Genomic DNA, 25,560 nt, shown 5'->3' on the forward strand with positions numbered 1-25,560 from the left:
TCTTCATCCCAATACAAAGTATAATTAGATCAACAGTTTCACAAGTTTAGATTTAAGGTAAGTAAAAAAGACAATGTATATATGAGAAAGTAGAGTTGAAAAGAAAGCTGAGTGGTAGTAGCACATCCAACTGGACTACCTGTTTTTACAAGTGTAGTGGAATTGGGAAAATTCTGTACATGTTCATTTGCATGTGTGTACTGAATAACAGGGATCTAAGGCGCAGTCATTTCTTATTTCAGTTTTAAAAACTCTACCTCAAAGATAATAGCATTTGCTAAGAGTGCCCAAAAGATCAGTAACACTAAGGCACAGTTGTGAGAGATGTTGCTTTGGTTTTTTGGGCTTAAATTCATCTGTACCTACTCCTCTTTCTAGCCTTGGTTCATCTCTGCTTGTATAAAATAACAAAGTGTTTGTTTCCATTCAGGAGGTATTGAATTTCTTCCCATCCTCAGTAATACCCATATAGTATGGTATGCAGATCTGACTGCATTTTGGGTGAAAGTACTCCCATACTCCCCATTTCCAGTGGCAACGGATAGGTAGTTTCTACTGGTAATGTGGACTAAGATTGGTACATTTCCATTACTTTCTTTATCACCTTTCTTAAAAGGTACAAAAACTGTCTCCAGTTTAGGGAAGTGAAAAGAAAAGGTAATAATGGTTGAATTTTCTCTTGACAATTGACAGTATCTCTTTCTTGAATAAACTTCTCAAAACTCAGTCTTCTTGTTACTTCTGTTTTATTTAATGAATTTGATCATTCCTGATAATACTGTCCGTTCTTCTCTTTTGCAATACTACTTAAAACTAGATTCTTCTAGTTTTTGGCTGATTTTTTCCTCAGGTTTTTAGTTCCTTTTCTGTCTCTTATTGGGACCCATCAAGTCTTGGTCTTAGGTTTCTCCGTTTCTTCCTTTTATTTTTTTAGTCTGTATATCCCTGTTTCTTTAGCTATTATGTCTTGGGCAGATTCCAATAAACAGACAAATAAGTAGTACGCACATGTGTACACACACTCCATATTCCAAATATGATTTATGTGTATATATAACGTATATGTATAGTTTCAATCCATAGTTCAGCTATTACAGAATAGTTCTGCTTTGATGTCCTCATATTATCACCAGATTCTTTTCTGTCTAGATCCAGATTCAGCATCTTCTGCCCTAAAATGGCTTTGCTTTTCAGCTTCCTCATTCTCCATATCCTAGTCTAAAAACTTTTAACCCCCAATCTGGTCAGTAGGTTTCTTCCAACTAAAAAGAAAAAAAAATGGTGTTTAGATTTGCCTGTAGAGGCAAGTCATTGCAAAACCCTAAGAAATGAGAAAGTGCGGGATTGCAGAAAATTGAGTGCTGATCTCAAGATGTAGCAGCACGGTGAATGATGGTGAGAGTGCCTGAAGCAACTGGCAAATCCTCACATGTGCTGGTGACCACATACCTATGTGCAGCTGCCCCTGGAGGATAATGACTTCTATATCTCTTTCACCTTTAAAATTGTATATAACTGTCTCTTGGTGGTAGATTCTCAAAATGGAATCCTGCTGGTAAGGGAGTATAGGAAATGCTTCTAGATCCTGCCATACAGGAGGGATTAAAAGATAGGCATGGTGTGAAGTGTCAACAGGCAGCACATACCCTCAGTTTCCTTAATCAGAGCAGATGTAAACTCTTTAGCTCAGAATTTGTGGATCCAGCAGTTCCGGTTTTGACTATTTGCCTGAAGAAAACAAAATCACCAGCTCAAAGATATATCTCAGTGCTTCGTTGCAGCGTTATTTATGATAGGACACAGAAATAACCTAATTGTCCATTGATGGATGAATGAATAAAGAAAATGTGATATATATTTACATACATTTGAATATTATTCAGCCATTAAAAAAGAAAATCCTGCTGTTTGTGACATTATGGGTGGATATTATGGCTGTTATGCTAACAGAAATAAGTCAGAAAGACAGATACTGTATGATCTTACTTATATGTAGAATCAAAAAAGTCTGAACTCCTAGCTACAAATCAGAACAGTTTGGTGGGTGCCAGAGATCTGGGGGGATGGTTGTTGGGGAAATGGGAGATGGTGGTCAAAAAGTACCGACTTCCAAGTTATAAAAATAAATCCTGGGGATGTAATGTACATCATCGTGACTATGGCTAACAATACTGTATTGTATATTTGAAATTTGCTAAGAGAGTAGATCTTAACTGTTCTTCTCATCACAAGAAAGAATTTATAAGTGTGAGGTGATGTTAACTAACTTTATTGCAGTGATCATCTCTCAGTATTTTTCATATATTAAATCATTATGTTGTACACCTAAAACTAATAGTGTTATATGCCAGTTATATATCAATAAAAACTTGTGGCTTTGCATGCTTGACACCTTAAATGACCAACCTTATCTTTTACATTCTGTCAATACAAATTGCAGTTGAAGCACATATTGTTTGTACTGCTCTTTTGCTCTGTGACTTCTCCCACTCCCTTATATGTGAAGTGTCATTATTCTTTTCTTGAAACACACACGTTCCTAAGTCTTAGGCCCTAACTCAGCTCTTACCCACTGATCTCTCCTATATTAGAACTTCCGCCATGTTTGAAAGTGTCTCTCCTACTAGAATGGAATCTTCTCAAGAGTAAGGACCTTATTTGCCTTATTTGCCAATCCAAGTCTGCTCTTTATAAAATAATCTGACACATACTAATTGCTTAATATTTATTAAGTGAATGAATGTCTGAGTAAGGTATTGCTCATATGGTGTATCTATAAGATATAATTGTTAAGTTTTTTTTAAAAATCGAATTTTTCTAAAAATTATATAAATATTTTTCCATACTTAGCAGGGGGGAAATATATACTATTAACACTGAGTACTTAGGACGTTGGATGGGAGCAGAATATATCACATATTTTTGTCTTTGTCATAAAGAAGCATATACTATTTTTATTTTTAATTTTTTAATGTTTTTTATTTCATTTTTTTATTTAAAAAAATTTTTAATGTTTATTATTGAGAGACAGACATTTGTATGGGAGGGGCAGAGGGAGGGGGAGACACAGCATCCGAAGCAGGCTCCAGGCTCTGAGCTGTCAGCACAGAGTCTGACGCGGGGCTCAAACTCACAAACCATGAGATCATAACCTGAGCCAAAGTCGGACACTAACCGACTGAGTCATCCAGGCACCTCAATGTTTATTTTTGAGAGAGAGAGAGAGAGAGAGAGAGAGAAGAAAGAAAGAAAGAAAGAAAGACAGACAGAAAGACAGAAAGAAGAGAAAGAAAAAGAAAGTATGTATGTGCTGGGGCATGGCAGAGAGAGACAGAGACCTAGAATTCAAAGCAGGGTTCAGCCTCTGAGCTGTCAGCACAGAGCCCAGTCCAGGGCTTGAACTCACAAACTGCGAGATCATGACCTGAGCTAAAGTTGGACACTTAACCAACTGAACCACCCAGGCACCCCTGAAGAGCATATGCTAGTTTTAAATGAAAACAGGTTTTTTTTTTCCTGAAGATATTTTTTTTTATATTTAAGTAATCTCTACACCCAATGTGGGGCTCAAACTCACAACCACTAGATAAAGAGTCACACGCTTTTCTGATTGAACCAGCCAGGCACCCCAAAGAAAATAGGTTTTAAGGAACAACTCATATAGATAATTTGTTCCTTTGTTATTTGGGACCTCTTTAAATAGAATGGTATTGGGTAACATCCAAAAAACTTTTATTTATTTTTTACAGATCTTATATGTAAGCAAATTCCATACCCAATGTGGAACTTAAACTCACAACCCCAAGATCGAGAGTCGCATACTGTACCAACTGAGCTAGCCAGGTGCCCCAAAACTTTCTTTAAAATCTTTAATTATAAATGTCCTCACTTAAAAAAAAAAAATTAAAGAAGATGGAGAATTGCATGGAGGAAAATGTGAAGTTTCCCATTCTACCTTTGTCTTCCTGCACTGCCACCCACTCACACTTAGAGAAAGCTACCTATATCATTTATCAGATCATACATTTTCTATGCATATGTAAATACAAAACTTTTCAGATTTGTTTTTTGTTTTTCTTAAAAATAAATGTAAATAGGTGTTTAATAAAATGCGTCACCTGGGCATAAAAACATAAGCAAAATCATAAAAGAAGGCAACTTTCTTATTTCCTGCTTTATCTGAAATGAACACATAATGAACATAGTTGGTACAGAATTATTTTTATTTTATTCTAATTCCAGTAATTTATTCTAGTTACAGTTTGATATTAATTTCAGGTATGCAGTGTATTGATTCAACAAATCCATACATCAGATTTGATTTTTTTAAACTCAGCATTATGTATCTGGACATTTTTTTCTACATTTGAACATAGAGATTATGACATTCTTCTTAACTTTTATTAATAAGTAAGTTCTACACCCAATATGGGGCTTGAAGTTACCACCCTGAGATTAAGAGTTGTATGTTCTACTGACTGAGCCAGCCAGGTGCTTCTGTGAATTTCTTTTTTATTTTTATTTTTTTATTTTTTTTAAATTTTTTTTTTTTTTTTTTTTTTTTTACGTTTATTTATTTTTGAGACAGAGAGAGACACAGCATGAACGGGGGAGGGGCAGAGAGAGAGGGAGACACAGAATCGGAAGCAGGCTCCAGGCTCTGAGCCATCAGCCCAGAGCCCGACGCGGGGCTCGAACTCACGGACCGCGAGATCGTGACCTGAGCTGAAGTCGGACGCTTAACCGACTGAGCCACCCAGGCGCCCCTGTGAATTTCTTTTTTAAAGGCTATGTAGTATTTCATTGTATTGGCACATACCATAATTTATTTAACCACTGCAGAAATTCTTCTCATTAAATTTTCTTTTTTCTTATAAAGGAATATAATTTAAGGAAGAATGTCTCTCTGTTCTGGTGAAAATGGTATATTTAGTTTTGTGAGCCCAGGTCTAGTATATTTTGGTATATTCCCTTTAATGGTTTTGGCTTCATTGGGGTGTATTTCAGGTCTACGGATCAATGGAGAACTAATTACTGCCTACCCCCAGGTGGTGGTAGTGAGAGTACCAACCCCTTGGGTGCAGAGTGATAGTGACATCACTGTTTTGCGCCATCTAGAGAAGATGGGATGCCGGTTGATGAACCGACCTCAAGCCATCCTGAACTGTGTTAATAAGTTCTGGACATTTCAAGAGTTGGCGGGCCATGGTGTTCCTCTGCCAGATACTTTCTCTTATGGTAAGTTCACTAATAAGAATTTATAGTCTAAGTTTTACAACACTGATGGTTTTGAAAGGCATACTAAATTAAGAGGGTTATGTGATACAAGGAAATTTGTGAACATGGAGGAACTTCTTACAGAAGTAATTTTCAGTGTTAACAAACTGGGCAGGAGCATTGTGAATCATGTGTCAAGATTTAGTTCCGTGATATTGGTAGAGTGGATTTAGGTATTTTGGGCTTTCTAGGCTGTAAGTTCACTCTTGTGCTCTCAGTAATGCTGTTGTAGTCAGAGAGCTTTATTAATAATGCTTAAACAAATTACTGTTGTTGTCCTCCAATAAAACTTTATTATTTAAAAAAGGCAGTGGGCCAGATCTCATAGGCTGTAATATTCGATACATCTCTGTTTAATATCTGTTTATCCTTATTAGCATTTTCATGATAATTTTTTTAGAAGTTTTTTCTCTTATTTTTTAAGAAAATGACACTGTAATAGGTATGCTTTAAAACCAGTGCTTCCAAAACCATGGTAAAAGTAAAGGATCTTTTTTTTCTTTAAAGACCAGTATGCTGTGTATCAATACTCTTACAAAATATGATAAAAAAAAGTCTGAGAAATGCCAGATTGTTATAAGAGCTTCCAGTGTTTACTCTTTTTGTATTTACCTGGTTACATATCAGTAGCAGAGAAGTCATAAACAGGCACAGGTTTTTGGACAACACTTTTGAGTAACACTGCCACAAACAATGTTATGTTAATGTATTTCCTGCCTGTCCAGTTCTTTTAGATTAGAAAGGATCAAATTTGCTATAAATCATTGCAGTTTTCCATAAAGACATTTTTTCAAATAAATGTCCAGTAGTGTGCTTAGAGAGTTAATGAAGCTTTAAAAAGAAATCCCTATCCTATTCCTACCGTTAGTATTTTAAAGAAGGGAACTCCCCAAGTCTGTATGACATGTGTTGATACAGTTGCTGTTTTTAGCAATTGCACAAGAAGAGACAATATGAATAGTTTGAGAATTCTGTCAAATGCTTTTGGAATATTATATTATAGCTTATATCATGGGTCTACACTTCTGATTTTAAGAGAATGGAAAGGAGAAAAGTGTTAGCCCAATTCCCAAATACTACCTATGTTCTAATGTTGACAGTTTAAAATTGGGGACTGAATCATAATTTCTCTAGGCTGCAAATGTATGCTACTGCAGTCGCTTAATGAACTTTTTCCTGGTTTAATTTTTTTTACATCACCGGGCTGATACCACAATTCATTTTTGCTCTGATTTTGCTACTGTATCATTTGTTCCTGGGCAGTAAAAACAGAAGAAAACTTAACTCATGGGTACTGTCTGCTGTAGTATACAAAGAACTCTGATTCATAATGGAGATATGAAACATTAATTTGTGTGTTTGAGAGGGATAGAACACATGTAGCATCTTTTCATCCTTGAGTGAGTCTTCTAAACAGACTCATTCTTCTGTTTCTTAATCTTTAGATGGAGATTCTTTAATCTTTAGATTAAAACTGGAAATTAAATACACTAAAGTAGGTCTTGGTGGTTCTGTTATTTGTGTAGTGGAAGAATAAAGGATAAAAATATGAAAAATTGTATAGAACTAGGAAATTTTGTTTTAACTGAAAGATAATTTCCTTAAGTTAGATATTAGAATATTTATAATTTAAGATAACTTTCATCCATTTTAAAAGGTGTTGTTTCAAACTGATGTTTAACTGTATTTTCAACTTTTATTTATTACTTTCTCTAAGAAAAACAAAATGTAGCCATCAGGTTCTTACCTTCTGTCTCCTGTGTTGCTGACTTTAGCATAGATAACACCACAAAACACCTCTGTTACTATTCTTTTTAAATTTCTTTTTTACTCAAACCAGGTGGTCATGAGAATTTTGCTAAAATGATCGATGAAGCAGAAGTACTGGAGTTTCCAATGGTAGTGAAGAATACGCGGGGTCATAGAGGTGTGTATGAGTTGTCACTATGGCACATCATTTTGAAATTACTCTTGAGAATTAATAAGGGTGATTATACAAAATAGATTTTTTCTTAATCTGATCAATGCTCTTATTATTTTCTTTGTGTTTCCTCACGGTTATTGACTAGACAATAGCCTTATCAGTTGAAACGTATAGCTCTTTGGGGCGCCTTGCTGGCTCAGTTATGTGATCAACTTTGACTCAGGTCATGATCTCACAGTTTGTGAGTTTGAGCCCCGTATCGGGCTGTGTGCTGACATCTCGGAGCCTGGAGCCTGCTTTGGATTCTGTCTCTCTCCCTCTCTCTCACTGCCCCTTCCCTGTTCTCACTCTGTCTCTGTCTCAAAAATAAACATTGAAAAAATTAAATAGCCACTTCCTTTGACATAAAAATCGACAAATAGAGCAGTGGAATGGACTAGTGAACTTGGAAATAAAACTAGGCATATAGTAACATACTGCTCTTTTACCCTATGCAAATTTTGTATATATTGTGTAATAATATATAAGACATGGTCTTTTAAATTTTTTTTTGTTTATTTATTTTCAGAGAGAGAGACAGAGCAGGGGAGGGGCAGGGAGAGAGAGAATCCCAAGCAGGGCTCTGCACTGTCAGCACAGAGCCCGATGTGGGGCTCAAACCCATGAACTGTGAGATCATGACCTGAGCTGAAACCAAGAGTTGACACTTAACCAACTGAGCCACCCAGATATCCCTATAAAACATGGTTTTTCTCAGAAGGAAATGTTTTGCTAATAAACGAGGCTGGCATTATTGGCTCACATGGAGGAATATAAACCTTGGACCTCTACTTCACAACATCTACTGAAATAAATTCTAGGTTACTGTAGGAATTAAGGGAGTGGTAGGAGATTATTAACTTTATCTTAAATACATTTTTGCATTGTTTCAATAACTACCATAACTGTTACTTTGGTTAAAAATTAATAGATTCTGAAAGAACAGGTTGGGACCCAAGAAGATGCAGGTAATACATATCAACTGCTCGCAGTTTAATGACTTACATGTGTTTTTTATTCTTTTTCAATCATAGGCAAAGCTGTTTTCTTGGCTCGAGATAAGCACCATTTGGCTGATCTAAGCCATCTTATTCGCCATGAAGCTCCATACCTGTTCCAGAAGTACGTTAAAGAGTCTCATGGACGGGATGTGCGTGTCATTGTTGTGGGAGGCCGTGTGGTTGGCACCATGTTACGTTGTTCAACGGATGGAAGGATGCAAAGTAACTGCTCACTAGGTAAAAACAATGCATGTGTCTTTCTAGTGTATATAATATTATTACAGCTTGTCCAGCGAGTGTTCATATATAATGACAGATCTTTTTACTTAGTAAGTTGAAAACTATTATCTTTCACCTTTCACACATAACTATGATCAGTAGCCGTACCTTGAATATAGTAAGTATACTTTTGAGTTGTTTTTCTAGTAGTAAAATTGGATTTGTCTGAGTCATAAATTTTGAGATCTTACTGCTGAAGTGCCTCAGAGTTTAGTCTGAGCTTTTTCTTCTTTAATGTTTATTTCACTTTCTTATACTTGACTTTCTTAGTCATCCGATCTGGCTCATGGTTTTAAATACCATGTATATGTTGTGATTTTCACATTTATATCTGTAATTTAGGCTTTCTTCCTGAACTCCAGGTACATATAAATAACTGCCTACTCAGTAGTATCTCCATGTAGTTGTCCAACAGACATTTTAATCTTGACCCAAACTGGTCAAATATTTATTATTAAAGTATGATTGACACACTAATTTTAGGTGTACAACCGAGGGATTTAGGTGTACAGCCCAGTGCTTTGTCCCCATATGTTATTATAATGTTATTGACTATATTCCTTTTGCTATACTTTTCATCTTCATGACTTGTTTATTTTGTAACTGGAAGTTGTACCTCTTCATCCCCTTCACCTGTTTTATCCCCCTTCATCCTCTCCCCTCTGGTAACCAGATTGTTTAGAGGCCTTTTTTATATGAACATTCTCTTATATTCAGTTTTAACAGCAATGCCAACTACCATCTCTTCAGTGCTGGTACAGTAGTCAGTGCTTTATGACTGTTAACTTCTTTAGATATTGCTAGGTATTGTTAGTATTCCCATTTTACAGATGAGGAGGGCCCAGAACAGTAAGTAACTTGCTCAAGATAACAGATCTAATCATGGTGCCGCCAAGATGCAAATATACTGTTTGGCTCCAGAGCTGTCCTCTTAACCACTCTTGAATATGTTGATTTCCAAAAGTGGAAAATTACATGGAAGCTATGAAGATATCTAGATTTTCAAGTACATGACATGAATTTAATCATTTTTTAAAACTGTTAAGCTCTGTCCCTTCATATTCTTAATGTTTTTTTAACTGTAATATGATCTCAGGGGTGCCTAAGTGGTTCAGTTGGTTTAAGTGTCTGACTTGATTTCGGCCCAGGTCATGATCTCAGGGTTCATGAGTTTGAGCCCCACGTTGGACTTTTCTGCTGACAGAGCAGAGCCTACTTGGGATTCTCTCTCTGCCCGCCCCCCACTCGTGTTCACTCACACACTCTGTCTCAAAAAAGTAATTAAAAAACCATTACACAATATCTCAGTTAAGTGAAGTTACATACATATATCTTAGATAATTATGGTTATTCCTGGAAATAGGCTTTCAAGCTATTTTTTTCAAAGACTGTTTTGGTTTTTCCGTAATGAATAGTTTTTGTTGACTGTAAAACATTTTATTGATTGATTGATTTTTGTAAAGATTTTATTTTTTGGAAGGCGCCTGGGTGGCTCAGTCGGTTAAGCGTGCAACTTTGGCTCAGGTCGTAATCTCACAGTTTGAGAGTTCAAGCCCTAAGTTGGACTCTGTGCTGACAGCATGAAGCCTGGAGCCTGCTTGGGATTCTGTGTCTCCCTTTCTCTGCCCCTTACCTGCTCATACTCTATCTCTCAAAAAGTAAATAAACATTTAGATTTTATTTATTTATTTATTTTTTTTTAAGTAATCTCTGCACCCAATGTCAGGCTTGAATTCACAACCCCGAGGACAAGAGTCACATGGTCTGCCAACTGAGCCAGCCAAGCACCCCCCGTTTTTTAAAGTTTCTTGATCATTTTTTTGGTTACCTTAGTGGCTCAGTTCGTTAAATGTCTCTCTCTCTCTTTTTTAAAAATTTATTTATTTTTGAGAGAGATAAGAGTGTGAATGGGGGAGGGGCAAAGAGAGAGAGACGGAACCTGAGGCAGGGTACAGGCTCCATGGTGTCAGCACAGAGCCCCACACAGGGCTCAGACTCAAGAGGCATAAGATCATGACCTGAGCCTAAGTCGGACTCTTAACTGACTGATCTACCCTGGGGCCCCAAGCGTCTAACTCTTGATTTCAGCTCAGGTTATGATCTCATGGTTCATGGGATGGAGCCCCTAGTCGCACACTGCACTAACAGTGTGGAGCCTGCTTGGGATTCCCTCTCTCCCCTTCTCTATGCTCCTCTCCTGCTTGCATGCACTTGCTGCCACTCTCTGTCCCAAAATAAATGAAGAAACTTAAAACAAAACTTCTTGATCATTTTTGATCAAGGTTATATAACATTTTGGTTTTATTTGATGTATTGGGGAATTTTCAGTCTTATCTTCTGGCACTTTACATAGGTAAAGTAACATCAGAATAAAGGATAGCTAAACAAAACTCCACTTTGAACCTATCTGGTCCTAGTTCTTTTTGTAGTAGTAGCGCTTTTATCACCTTTCCGATCTCTTCCATAATAATAATTGGCCTGTTTAAGTTTGCTGCTGCTTGAAGCAGTGTTGGTAATTTATCATTTGCTTAGAAATTTTCCACGTGTTTTAGGTTTCAGATTTTTTTGCCAGGTTCTTTAGATGATTGCTTGTGCTTATTTGAATCTCTCCTTTGTCTGCAATTTTGTGTTTGGTATCATTCATAATCTTGTCAAAGTAACATTTGGATTTTTCTGTCCTTTCTATTTTTCTATTCTATTCATTCAACTTTCTGTCTTTACTGAATCTCTCTTCTTAGTTTCTTACTTTATAAGTAATTTCTTCTTGCTAATTCAAAATAAAAGTTTTGGTATGAAGTGATTTTATACATGTTTTCATTTCCCTGTAATTTAGGGGATCGGTGTTGCAATTTCTAAGTCCTTAATAAATCTTTTGGTTACTTAAATCATTAATTTATAATTTCTGTTTTTCTTGGGTTATTGTCAGACAATGTTGCCTGTAAAAAGTGTTTTTAAATTTGTTAAGGTTTTTTTGTTTGTTCCCTGGGACAAGCACATGATTATTTGTCAGTATTTGATAAAGGAAAAAATATGTATATCAGTATATACTATATTCAAGAGATATAAGGCTATGAAGTCAAGTTTGTTTTTGCCTTTGTCCCTTATCTCTTTGTCCATTCCTTTAGTTTTCAAAAAATGTTTTCATTTAATACAGCCTATAATTAAATTTTGTCTTTCATTCCAGTCTGACTAGTTTCCACTTTTTCCATGGGAAATTTCAGTTCGTTTTTAATGTTATTGCTCATACAGTTTATTTAATTCCTTCAGTTTGATTTTGTGTTTATTATTTAAATTGCTTCTTCCTCTTTTTTCTTTTCCAACTTTTGTGGTTTGTAAGGTACCATTAATTCCATTTCCACCCTTGTTCCCAAACTCAATGTGGATGCTCATCCATGGTTTTACATTCCATTAACGGTTAACTTCTCTGTCCCTGTGTTCAAATCAGACATACATTTTCTGCTATTTGGAAGATAACAGTTTTGTCTACTTTGTTTTCTATTCTTCTCTGCCTTCATAAAAATATAAAGTCTGTGGTGTACCTTCACCTCTATCCGTATTATTGCAAGTAAGATAGTTTTCTGTGGAAGCTGAATGCTGTCTTCAGAAAAAAATTGCATATGGCACCTTTGCTTTCACTACTGATTTAAAAGAGCGTGTTGTGAGATTGAGCCCTGAGCGCTGAGTGTGGAGCCTGTTTAAGATTCTCTGTCTCTGGGGTGCCTGGAGGGCTCAGTCGGTTAAGCATCCACCTTCAGTTCAGGTCGTGATCTCAAGTTTCATGAGCTCAAGCCCCATGTTGGGCTCTGTGTTGAGAGCTCAGAGCCTGGAGCTTGCTTCTGATTCTGTGTTTCCCTCTCTGCCTCTCCTCCACACATGCTCTGTCTCTCTCTCAAAAATAAATTATAAAAAAAAACTAAAAACGGTGTTTTTACTCCAAAAATGTATCATTTTGGCAACTTATTTTGTTTCTTTTTTTGCCAGGTGGTGTGGGGATGATGTGCTCCTTGAGTGAACAAGGGAAGCAGCTAGCTATCCAGGTGTCTAATATCCTGGGGATGGATGTGTGTGGCATTGACCTATTGATGAAAGATGACGGCTCCTTCTGTGTCTGCGAGGCCAATGCAAATGTAGGTTTCATCGCCTTTGATAAGGCTTGTAATCTAGATGTAGCTGGTATCATAGCGGACTATGCCGCCTCCCTCCTGCCCTCTGGCCGGCTCACCCGGCGTATGTCCCTGCTCTCCGTGGTGTCCACGGCCAGTGAGACTAGTGAGCCGGAGCTGGGTCCCCCAGCCAGCACTGCTGTCGACAACATGAGCGCAAGTTCCAGCTCTGTTGACAGCGACCCTGAAAGCACGGAGCGAGAGCTACTCACCAAGCTCCCAGGGGGCCTATTCAACATGAACCAGCTGCTAGCCAATGAAATCAAACTCCTGGTGGAGTGACTCCACCGGTAAATAATTAACCAACAAAACCCTTGTAAAACTCACTTTCTTTTTCTTCTTTTTTTCCCCTTTCTTTCTTTCCTTTTTTTTTTTTTAAACCAACTTGCAATGCTGTTCATGGAAGGTACTCAGGAAGATGAGAAAATTGAGTAGGATTAGTTAGGAGAGAAGACAGGGGAGAGAGATAGACCTCTGCTATTAAGATGTTACTGACTTGTTTACGGATAGTGCAGATAGGCAGAAGAGGTGAGCTACAGAAACACATCAGGCTCTTATAGTTAACCTTTTAAATCACTCAAAAATGTGTATGCTCTCAGACCATCAAGAACACACAGTTTTTTTTCATGGTCCCTTGCTTTTGCTTTTGTATAGTTGCTACAAAATTGAGAATAGGATAACTTCACATTGTGTTGCAAAGATTTGTGATGAGCGAGGAAAATAATCAACCTAAATTATAGGAATTTTTTTATACAAGTCTGAAAATTCTGCCTTTACCATATTAACTAGCAACTTTATGTCCGTAGTTTATGAAATCTTGAAGAGCTATTTTGCTGGGATTTATAATTTTTGTGCTTCGGTTTTTCCCTTCATTTGGGTGGGAGGGCAGTATTAATATAACCCAATAAAGGTTTTTTCTAATGACAAAATTGGCATTTTTGCATGATAAAAGGGAAATGAACAGTATTGCAATGTCTGGTACACAAGGTGACATTTACTCCAATGTAGATAAAATTACACTAGTTTAAAATATGTGCATTGACTTGTATTTGTTAGTGTTTTAATCTTTTTTGAAAGATATATGCTCTGTTAATGTTGCAGTTTTTTTTAATACATGCTAGTCTAACATTCCCTGATCTATGCCTGCATCTTTAACAATGGCCAAAGTGAAGAAAGTGCTACCTTTTTTGTTAACAAGACACTGACTTGAAACATGTGCATTTAAAGCCTTTTATTTTTTCCTTTTTTTCTTTTGGTGGTTGGGCATTTAAAGTATAAGGACAAGGAAAAATATTTTTGGGGGGCAAATCAAGGGTCTATAAGTTCTTTAGTATAAAGCTGAAGTGATTTATAATACCAGCATTATATATTTGCATTTTTCACATTTTAGGAGGGATTATATATGTGTGTGTGTGCACGCATGCATGTGTATGTGTTTTGCTTTTTGTTTCACCAAACAATCAAAAAAGATAGATTCTAGAAAATGGAGCATGATGGGGAAACAGTTTTTACTTTAAAAAACAGATAAGTTGTTTTAATAACTATACTCCACTGGGGTAGAGGTACTCACTAAAGACATAAAGAGAATAGATGCTTCTTAGGCCTTTTTATGTATATGTATGTTGTTTGGTTTTTTCTTTGGTTCTAGACTGTTCAGTGTATGATTTATTCAAGGCTACATGCTTTTCTATGCTTCTGGCTGTGCATTTTCTCCTATTACATGTAGGTTTGAGGGTGGGGTGGACTGGACATTTTTGTTTGGGGACTTACTTAGCAGTATTAAGTCTCTTATAGCCCAACTCTGAAGCCTTCAATACTGTCCATTCTTTATATTCCTTTAATTTCTGAATTTATAAGATCCCCAAAATGGCATATAATACGAGCCTTTGAAACAGGGGTAAATCTATTTGAATAATGGGTTTGGAAGGTGTGTTAAGAAATGGAGATGCTCCAGAGCTCAACGTAATTTTTTTAAACAGCAAGTTCCATCTCACTACAATCCTCTGAAGCTTTTACCCGAGTCCTTTCTTGCCTCTCCAGTGCTTTTTTTCCTTCAGATGGACCTTAAACATAATATCTTGGACACTACTAGAGAGACTTCGAGGCAATAATAAAAGATCAGTATTAACCAGCTCTAACAGAGGTTTGATCATGCTTGTACAGTTTTTCCCCGTTTTAAAAAGGAATGTAATAAAAGTTGTTTTTTTCCATAGAATTAAATAATATTAAAATTGAGTGAAAGGTTGATTGTTGACAAATAGAATAGTACCTCTAATCTGTGCAGTGTCTCATTTCACCTCAGAAAAAGATAATAAGAGGATTTTCTAATTTATTTTAGGATATTCTAATCTCCTATAAAAGAATTTGACTTGCATAGAGTTATTGTGGGCCTTACATACATATATAAGTACCTCTGTCTCATTAACAAAAAGAAATACATGGTACTTCTTTCACTGAATGACCATAGGAGGATGCATAATATTTGGGATAGAGAGATAAATGAGGGAGAAAGAACTGCTTAATTAAGTCATTATTCATATGTTTGTGTAGAGACCATCTGGTTGTCACATAAATTATGACACATTAAATAGTTACATATAACATGTATATAGATTTATGAATTTTATAACATAAATAGAACACCCTCTCTATTTGATGAAAAACTCAGGGTTTATGTTGGGTTGGATAAGGCACTAGGAAAAACGTAGATAGACTTTAAATTTTTTTTTACCAAACTAACCAACTATATCATAAGAATTATCTGAGATTATTTCACCTTTAGTTTTATTCACTACTGATTGATCTTTTGTGCATTCACAGTATATTAAAACATAGCTTTACCAACCTATTTCTGGATCATACACTCACATATTAAAAGGAAAAGGGTAGGAATGGTCATCTTAGACTTTAAAACATGGGTATCTTCTTGAACTCACTCAAAAATTAAGGTAAAGAATATGAACAGATCATTCTGGAAGAACCCAAATGAAACATCCCAGATATTGAAGTGAAAGTTAAATATATTTTCTTATTGTTTAACAACTTTTGTATTATCATTGCTATTATGAGAGGTAAAAATGTATATTTATCAAATATGTATAAGTCTTATGCCCAAATCTGAATTATTGTAAAATTGTGTATTGTTAAAATTGTAATTCTTAATTGTATTTTAAAAGTAATTCTGATATTGTTTTTATGTTACCTGTGATGAAAACTGGACTATGCACACACATACACACACATACACAAATATGAACGATTCCATTTAAAATTTTTAATAGTTTTTTTTCTTTTTTTGGTGCCTAATAATTGATTGGTCATTTCTGCTGGCTTTTACTCCACTGAACTTTGAAATCTTTCTGTGTATGCTATCAATAAGAAAATATGTTGGAACATTAGAAAAATCCATCAAGAGACTTGCTTTCATCAAGCACTTTATCAGACTTTTGAGAAGGTATCGAAGGCATTGAAAGAAGTAATTGACTTTCAAAATCATCTCTTCTTTTTCTCAAGAAGAAAACGATGGAAAAACAAAATCTCTTCATTCAGTGAATCCCCAGTTTGGGGTCTGGGGAGCTTAGAGACGTTGTGAAATCAAATCTTGTGTTACATTTTTCTCCTGGCTCACTCTTTTTGAGAAGGTTTATGGGCTATATGGCTGGTGAGACACGATCCCCTCCTAAGAAAATGTAGGTGCTCAGACAGGTAACCTCTGCTGCTACTGTTTTTATTTGTTTGTTTGTTTGTTTAATTTCATTTAAAATTTGTTTTTGTTGTATTAGGATATCTTAAAATGTAATATATTGCAGGATTTATAACCAGGTTCACTGCTTTCTTTCTTTTTTTTTCTTAAAAAAAAAAACAAAACAAAGTTTCATTTAAGATACATTTAGGCGCCTTTGAAGCTTGGATTTTGGAATGTTTCAGTAGTGGACAGAAATCTGCTGTTGGAATCTTCTAGTCTTCCAGGTTTAATTTGAAATGTTTTTAGTTTTGTTTTGGATTTTTGTGTGGTATTTTATTTCCTTTATCAGTGCCCTTTTGCCATGCTGTTTTGGGGTGGCTGCCTAACTCTAGTGAAAATTCTTTCTATATTAACGAAAGTTTGGTGTTTTAAATTCCTTAATGTTTTGCATTTTTAAAAATTGTTTTTAAAGAAATATTCTAACTGCTTGCACTGTTACTGTTCTTTGCCAGCCTTTTCAGGAGCCAAAAAAACAAAAACAAACAAACAAAAAAATACCCAGAGAAAAAACTTTCCTTCTTCCCCCTTCCTGATGATGAGTGAGAAGTATTGAGAACTTTCGGGGTCAGTGCCCTTCTAAACTCCCCTTCCCCCAATAATGCAGCTGTATAATGAATGGTAAATGCAGCGGTTTGGATTCAGGCACAGCCCCAGCCTGCTTGCAGGTAATTTGACTCTCCTTTCTTTCCATCGCAAGGCTAACCTTACTTTCTTTTTAAAAAATTTTCTTTCTTTATGTACTTTAACGGCAACTGTGGGTTTGTAAAAACTCTTGTTAAAAAAAAAAGAAACAAAAAACGCATATCTAACAGATAATTTGATTAAAGAAGAACTTTTGGGGGTAAAGTTTGAGTTGGTTGGGATGAACTCAGGACTTTGGGGATTTACTTTAGCCATTTAGATAACTCCATTCCTTGCATATATGTCTATAATTAAGTATTTCAGAGTGTGACTTTTTTGGCTTTGTTTTTGTTTTGGGTTTGTTTGTTTCTTCCATTGTGCTACTCTGGCTTAAGCTTTTTCAGGGGTTGGTGTTCCGAATACAGTGAGCTCACAGTATAAAGACATCAATTAGGAGTTGCCAGGTATGGAAAACTAGAGTTTTGAAAAGGTAAAATTAGGTTCTAGGTTATATATATGGTAAAAACTCATCATAGTTTTGAGTTGGTCTTAGTGCTTCTCTTTCTGTGACATCATTATAAAAGTGAAAAGGAATGACGAGACAAAGATAATAGAAAGCATTTCAGTTATTTAAGGAACAGTGTGATCTCAGAACTAATCATTTTAGCATTTCTAAGATGCTAGTTCTAACAAAGAAGATAGATGTGAGCAGCTTGAGGTTATCATAATGGTTTAAACAGTAAAAAATTACAGATTTGCAAAGATCGGAGGGCATTTCTGAAGCACAAATCATTAAGCACATTAACCAAGGCTATAAAACAAACTTAGTGGCAGGAATAGGAGTTATCCATTTTAATAGCCTTCCCATTAGCTTATGTAGTAGCCTCTTCTCTGTCTACCCCAGTCCACCTACCCTTTCCTCCTTTCTCCTGTCTTTCCTAAATTTTTAGTTCTAATATGAGTTATTATCATTGGGGAGAAAAATCCTCTTTCTCCTAGACAGTGGTCAGGAACTTTTCAAGATATACTTCTGCGTAATTTTATTCTGTGGCTTTAGACGTATATCCGACGAGGCTTTAAGTTCACTAGTTAGCTAATAGGAAAATCCTGGCTTGTAATGCATTCTACAGCTGAAGGCATAAAATAAATCATTAACCTGTTTTGTGCTTCAGTTCACCCATAATCAGATAGGACCAGTCTCTCCCCTAAACATCTTAAGAGAAAAGTATTTATCTGTTGAACTGAAATTTACTAACAATGGAATCCCAGCTGCCTCCTGCAGGAATTTGTGATATATACTTAAAAAGGCTTGTACCAGAGAACTTTGTTCTCTTGCTGTAAGAATGGCCAGCATTAGAATGTGTGGACTGTGTGATTGCATGGGACGTGGAGAATTTAACAGTCTCCATTCTGTTATCCCCATGAAGATCACTGACTTGTTAAGAATGATCTTGCTTTCAGATTTCACTATATACAAACTTACTAGCTGGGCCTTACATAGCGTATATACCTGGCTGCTGTTGTGGGGTTTGGGAACATGAGGGGTGGGGTGAATTGTTGTTGTTTTAGGTTTCAGTCAGACAGACATCACTGTGCCCCAGTTCCCAGAAGCACAGCAGGCCTCTAGGAGCATCCGTGGGAACGGCGCAGTCCTGACATCACCAACTCTCCTGCTCAGGCTCATCCCATATACAGAGGTCAAAGGGTGGGGTTTGAGATCGGGGGAAGGAATGAGAAAGTAGAAACAATGTTGCTGCAGTGCCACTGTTGACTAGCCTTTGGTGCTTATGTCTGTTTGTTTTATTTTTTATGTTGGCAAAACTGTATTTTGGGGTAAAGGTAGTGGGAGGGTGGAACAAAAACAAGCCATTAATTACTGTTATTACTGTTCATTATTGGATACTGTTCTTTAGTAGCTAATGCAGAATAAAATTTTAACCTAGACCCTCAGTGACAAAAAGAATGGGAATAGAAATGATATTCAGGAATTTAACAAACAGAAAACATTTATGTTGTGTTAGTTTCCAGTTCTACAACTGCTATTGCATTTGTCACTCTGTCTCCCTTTTTTTGGCCTAATTTTTTTGTGTATGTATACAGTTTGAGGAAATGTGCATTTGTGATTAGTCCTTTTAAAAGGACTTAATGAATTTATTACTCTTTTGCAAAAGATATACCCAGTGCTTATATGGGCATACAAATGCTACCCTATTTTAAATGTAGGTGGCGTATGTGTTCGTGTTTTAATGTATTCAGAGCCATTGGGCAATAAGCAGTCCAGAACATTGAAAACTCATGCAGGTAAAGCACCTAACACCTTTAGTTTCTAGAATTACTTTAAAAAACGCCTTTATTGCTGCATCTTCCACAGTTCTTCTGAAAGTTTCTGAACTTGAAATTTGTAGGAGTTGTAAACTACCTAGTTAAAATTTTAAGTTGCACACTTACTCATAAGATTGTAGAGATAGGTGAAGAAGTTAAGTGTAACAAAAGAAATGGCTCTTGAGATGGCAGCTGCCGAGCATCTAAATCTTTCCACTTAAAAAAAATTCCCAGCTTAGCATGAATATTGATCATACTTGTTTGATTTTCTGTGATTGGGACTTTTGTTGTTTTGACTTTGGTGGGGAGGAATTGGGGGAACAGTGAGGAAGCTTGTGCACATGTGAAAATATGAAATGTTAAAGGAAGTTTTCAGTTTAATCTGAATAGTAAGCAAGAACTTTTTCTATATACCCTTCTGCTGCAGCAGAGAAATAAACTGGTAGGTGGCAGCAGAAGAAGGAATTCTTCAGATTGATGGCTACTGAAAGAATCTCCATAGGACAAGAGATAGAGCATAACATATCAATTGAAGCAAAGGGGGCAAATAATGGAAACAGGACAAAAATTTTTGGATTTTCATTCTGAATGGTAAGTTATTTTCAACTAAGAATGTGTTTTTAGTCTGATAGTGGGATAGTGGTGTTATATGCCATTGTAGTATGTAATCATAAATGGCCCTGTAGGCCTTTGCCTTAGGATAAATTTGGCCTAACTAGGATCCTATCACTTTTTACTTCGGGGGGAAAAAAAATTAGGGCACCTGGGTGGTTCAGTCGGTTGAGTGTCTGACTCTTGACTTCAGCTCAGGTCACGATCTCACCATTTGTGAGATTGATCACCACGCTGGCCTCCTCACTGACAGCCCAGAGCCTGCTTGAGATTGGTCCTCTCTCCTCTCTCTCTGACCTCCCCTGCTCACATGCTCGCTCATGCACTCTCTCTCTGTCTCTCTCTCTCTCTTGCTCTCTCTCTCAAAAATAAATAAACATTAAAAAAATAGCAATGTGTAAAATTAGGGGTCTCTCCCCAGTATATTGATATATATGACCTTTTCCCCAGCTTTATTGAGGTATAATTGACAAAATTGTGTTTTTAAAGCATACAATGTGATAATTTGATAGGTATATACATTGTAAAATTCTCTCTCATCAAATTATCAACACATCCACTATGTGAACCTTAAAGATGGCAAAAATTACGCGTCTCACAGTGAGTCAGATTTTTAGAAAATCTGTAAGATAAGTGAAATACACATTGTTAGCCATTTTATAGAAAAAAAAGTCTGTCCTCTTTTTAGTGGCACATTGGGGGGATAGCAATAAAAATATGTAATTTGGTGGGGCACCTGGGTGGCTCAGTCGGTTAGGCGTCCAACTTTAGTTCAGGTCATGATCTCAAGGTCCGTGAGTTCGAGCCCCATGTCAGGATCTGTGCTGACAGCTCAGAGCCTAGAGCCTGCTTCAGATTCCCCCCCTCTCTCCCTCCCTCCCTCTCTCCCCCTTCCCCTCTCCTGTTCACACTCTGTCTCTAAAAAATAAAAAAAATTAAAAAAAATGTAATTTGAAAAACTTAGGGGGTAAAAATGATCTTTTCTTCAACTAGCTATCCCCTATCTAGTCCCATTTCCTTGTTACTGTGTCTGCCCATCAGTTCAATTCTGTTCACTTTTCTTTCTGGCCTTACTGTCTCTGCTCTTACTTTCTTCCATTTCTTTAGTCGTGCTTCTGCCTCCCTGTCTTTGTAACTCTTCCTCGCCTTTGTCTCCCTGTATGCCTCTCCCTTTCTTTCATTCATTCCCTCAGAATTTCACTTTTCCATTGTTGCCATTTTTCATCTCTGCCTGCCTGCTTTTCTGTATGTGTGTCTCCCCCTTTTCATTTGCATTCTCTGTATTGCGTCTGTATCTGCTCTATCTGCTTGGGTAATAAACAGCTTTATTTTCTTTGCATCAATAACTGCCTTAAGACATGTTAATCAGAGTATCAACAGTGTGATTATTTTAGAAGTTGGTGAGGCTGAATAGAAGAAATTGAGGTTTTAAGTCCCAAGAGTTAAGAATTGAAATTTATAATGAGATGCAGGTCTCTTTACTCAGCTACATGTTTAACTATAATGTCTTTATTGTTGCTGGAAACCAAGCTGTTTTATGAGCACTTGGACAGAAGAAAAGTCCTATGGTTCTTAATTTCATCTAGACTTTTAACTTCAAATTGACCCTGATTTTTTAAAGTTTCTAATGAAATTAGAAAATGAGCAAAGCAGTCATTATTTTGTAGACATTTACCAGAGAAAATAAAAAATTTATTGATGTAATTGGCATGTAACATTATACTAGTGTTACAGGTACAATACAGTGACTCGATATTTATATACATTGGTAAATGATCATCACAGTAAGTCTAGGTAACATGCATCACTGTATAATTACAGAATTTTTTTTCTTGGGATGAGGACTCTTAAGATCTACTCTCAGCAACTTTTAAATATGCAATTTTAGTACTTTATAACTGGAGAGAAAATAAAATTTTAGCCTTTAAGATAAAAGTTAATAGCAATTGAGCTAAATCTTTTCTAAGATATACATGTGAAGATTTTAGAAGTGTTAATTAACTTTCTTAAAGTAGTGCACAAATACCTGTTTTCAAATTTTATAGACGGTGAAAACAGGATATCCAGAGGAGAGATTATTATTTAAAGAAAAGGAGTCCTAAATAAATGAAAGAATGAATGAATAGATGGATAGATGGAGTCCTGCTTCCTATTAATATATGTAATAACAGATTGAACTCTCAGCATACAAGGGCCTGCCATAGAAGTTTATTTAGAATTTCTAAGCTGGCAAGCTTGGAGGCTATATATTGTAATCTTGAATATGCTAGTAAGGAAACTAAGGTTCAGAGAAGTTATTAAATTTCCCAAGATTATAGAACCGGAACAAGGACCCAAATCTCCTACCTGCTAATAAAGTGCTCATTTTATCATGATCTTTGAAAATCTGTTGTAGTCGCTGAAGAAATGAAATGTTCTGCAGTGAGAGCTGTGATACACCAATGGAAAGTTATCACTGTTTGTGCTTGTGGTTATCTTGTGGGGAGTCCCTTCAAGTGAAGGATATGAAGGCTAGCTGTGGGTGGCTATTTTAAATGGCTTACATGTAAAATTAACGATTACATCATTTACAGGGTTTGGTGATGATGTCCCTTATTAAGATAAGACACAAAGGTCTTCAGATTCTTTGCAATTTCTGGTTAAGGGAGAACAGAATGGATTCCTTAGACCTAGTATAACATTAATCTTCTACCTGTCTTCTTGCCTGCCTTGGATTCCTATTCTGGAAAATGAATCCGTCTACAACGAAAACTTTATATTGTTCTGAAATTCCTTATTTTCTAGCAGATTATTAGACTAGCAATGGGGCAAGTGGATGGTTAAACGGGATGATTGTGTATCCATGGATGAATGGTAACATGAAGCTAGAATAACCGATACCATTGACTAAATAAATATATGGCAACTTAAAAAAAATTTTTTTTTAATGTTTTATTTATTTTGGGGAGAGAGAGAAAGAGACAGAACGTGAGTGGGGGAGGGGCAGAGAGAGATGGAGACACAGAATCCGAAGCAGGCTCCAGGCTCTGAGCTGTCAGCATAGAGCCTGATGTAATGCTTGAACTCATGAACTGCTAGATCATGACCTGAGCCACAGTCAGACGCTTAACCGTCTGAGCCACCCAGGCACCCCAAATATGTGGCATCCTTTTGTTCCTTTTTTTAAAGAAACAGTGTAAAAAGAAGTCACCTTCTATTAAAAAAGATCATTTATTCTAATGCTGAATGACATTATGTATACTTATATGGAACACAAGAATACACCACCTCAATTAATAGGGCTAGAATTTGTATGTCTTTTCAAACAGTTTTTGTCTTCATCTTGAATTCTGGTTCCTATAGAGATGGCCAACTTGAATTTTAATTAGAATCAAAATCTATTGTTCATTGTCTAATTTGTTGAAAATGTAACCTAGGGGCTCTTGGCTGGCTCAGTCAGTAGAGCCTATGACTCTTGATCTCAGGGTCCTGAGTTCAAGCATTATGCTGGGTGTGGAGCCTACTTAAAATAAAAATTTTTATTTAAAAAATTTTTTTTATTTAAAAAAAAAAGTAACCTAGGGTAATAGAGTAAGAATATAACATTTAAATTTAATTTTGTTCAGGAATTTTGGTATAATAATTTTGTTTTATTTTGTGTGATCTTGTGCAAAGATTATTCTTGTCTCAAGGTTTTCTTCTTGGTAAAATTTTCCTGGCTACAGTAAACCCCAGTTGTCTATATTATAGGATTGTTAAGGGATAATATTGCTGATACATCTTTATATGTCAGAATAACAGACTATACCTTAGTATATATCTTTTTCAACTGAGATCACAAAGGTAAAGTGTGGTAATCACAAAAAAGCTAGTTGTGCGTTTGTTTTTTGTTTTTTGTTTTTGTTTTTGTTTTTTGTAATCTAGACAATTTTTAATATTTTGTCACATTAGTTAATTTTCAATATTTTCTTTTTCTCATATTAATTATAAAGACTGTTTAAATCTGTGGTTTAAGTGAGCTATATGTGTTTTTCCCCCTCTAGGTTCTTTTGAAGTAACCAGTGATCCTTTTTGCTTATCACTTCATTCACAGAATGGACGAAGATAGATTTGACTGTATGGTTTTTGAAATGGAGGATAGAAATACACAGAACAAGGAAGCAGTAGCTCTAACCTGTTTGATTCAATGTGTTTTCTAAAATAAAAACACCAGAACTGGGAATGAAATAGTATGGGGTGTGATTTGTTCTTTTGGCAGTCATTTCTGCCCACTCCATCTTGTATGAATTCACTTCAGTCCATATGGCTAGATTTGAAGTCTAGCTCCACATGTGTCATTCTTTTTATTCTTTTCTTCAGTATGCAAGATGAAACTCCTTTGTTTTTGACATACTGATCTTTCTATGATATGTTTTGAAATGATTACTCCCCTCGGTACATAGGCATTAAAATATGTATCATTTTACTTATAAATATGTATTATGTGGATTTACCTCTGCCCCTTTCATCCCTCTTTATCTGTCTATGCTAAATAATTGTTTCTGTGTTTGTTTGTTTTTTAATCTCTGAAGAAATGCAGCCTTTTTTCTGTTTCACTCTGACAAGGCTCTGGCACACACTCATCACAGCATCACTCACTACATTTTAATCTTCTTGTGACTAGAGATCATGTCTGACCTAATATATTTGAACTATATAAGATCTGATACATATATGTGCATATGGAGGCAGCCCTAGTACCTCAGACCAAACATATGGATATTCTTTGTTGTCAGGTGTCGATACAAATTCTAATCCCATTATTTACTGTTTACCTGGACTTTGGACAAGTCAGCCCCTTCAAGCCATAGGGGGGTATTTGTAAAAAAACGGAAACAATTGTACTTTACTAGATTAATGTGTAAGTATAGCTTTGCTACAATACATGTGTAGTGCTTAGCACATAGTTGAATAATAAATACTAATTGTCCTTTAATTATATAAATTTTGGTTTTGGATATCTTATTCAAGAACTGCTGAATCTTTTCATCTCAGAATTAGAGTCCATAAAGTTTTCTTTGTTGATCATTTTCCAGTTTTCCTATTGAAGCTCCTTTCACAAGATTTTGTGGTTGGAACATTGTGCACACATGTAGTATTTTTCCTAATCTGCACTGCTTATTCCTTGTCTCCACACTTCAGTGACTGATTTATATAAGATACCTTTTATCTCATATTTGCTTCAGTTTTTCCCTATCAGCTCATAACAAAAATACTTTTTCTTCTAACTCAGGAGAATGAAACAAGTGAGGAATAGGCATATGATCCTCCCAGAAATGGTTTGAAGTGACTTAACAGACATATTAAAACAAAATGAGAAGATTGAGATAAAGCCAAAATAAAGGGCAAAAATTGGGTGAAACAGGGATTAAAATCATGCAAATGCATACTATGAGGTCCTATACATTTGCTTGGAAGTGGAACAATTGGCAGAAGAGCAGAATACGGTAATTAGAAGATTCATAGTAACCTTAAGATAGAAGCAAATTTATTGCACTGGAGAGGGATTATGTTCTGATCTTTGAGATAGCTCACAATGCAGATCAGTATCGTGACACT

At 36.0% G+C, this 25,560-nt stretch overlaps 1 protein-coding gene and 1 long non-coding RNA gene across 7 annotated transcripts in view; both read left to right on the plus strand.

Annotated features, from left to right (window-relative positions):
* The window catches only part of RIMKLB (ribosomal modification protein rimK like family member B), a 62,160-nt gene extending 45,240 nt beyond the window's left edge, over positions 1-16,920 (plus strand). For 3 of the 6 annotated variants that reach the window (XM_042991723.1, XM_042991721.1, XM_042991722.1), the window contains exons 3-6: positions 5,008-5,238; positions 7,118-7,204; positions 8,275-8,478; positions 12,502-14,928. In XM_042991723.1, the coding sequence (XP_042847657.1) occupies positions 5,008-5,238; positions 7,118-7,204; positions 8,275-8,478; positions 12,502-12,965 (986 nt within the window). In that variant the 3' untranslated portion in view covers positions 12,966-14,928. Of the gene's footprint in view, positions 1-5,007; positions 5,239-7,117; positions 7,205-8,274; positions 8,479-12,501; positions 14,929-16,062; positions 16,857-16,880 lie in introns of those variants that run through there. The other 3 variants (XR_006219775.1, XR_006219776.1, XM_042991724.1) reach the window with 3 other exon arrangements.
* Positions 16,921-17,107: 187 nt separating this feature from the next.
* On the plus strand, positions 17,108-24,885 carry LOC107180298. The gene is made up of 3 exons (XR_001511075.2): positions 17,108-19,350; positions 19,799-19,962; positions 24,006-24,885. It is a non-coding gene; the product is annotated as an uncharacterized LOC107180298 (long non-coding RNA).
* The last annotated feature ends 675 nt before the right edge of the window (positions 24,886-25,560 follow it).

This window comes from Panthera tigris, chromosome B4, assembly GCF_018350195.1.
Source record: "Panthera tigris isolate Pti1 chromosome B4, P.tigris_Pti1_mat1.1, whole genome shotgun sequence".
In the NCBI taxonomy this organism is placed as follows: domain Eukaryota; kingdom Metazoa; phylum Chordata; class Mammalia; order Carnivora; family Felidae; genus Panthera; species Panthera tigris.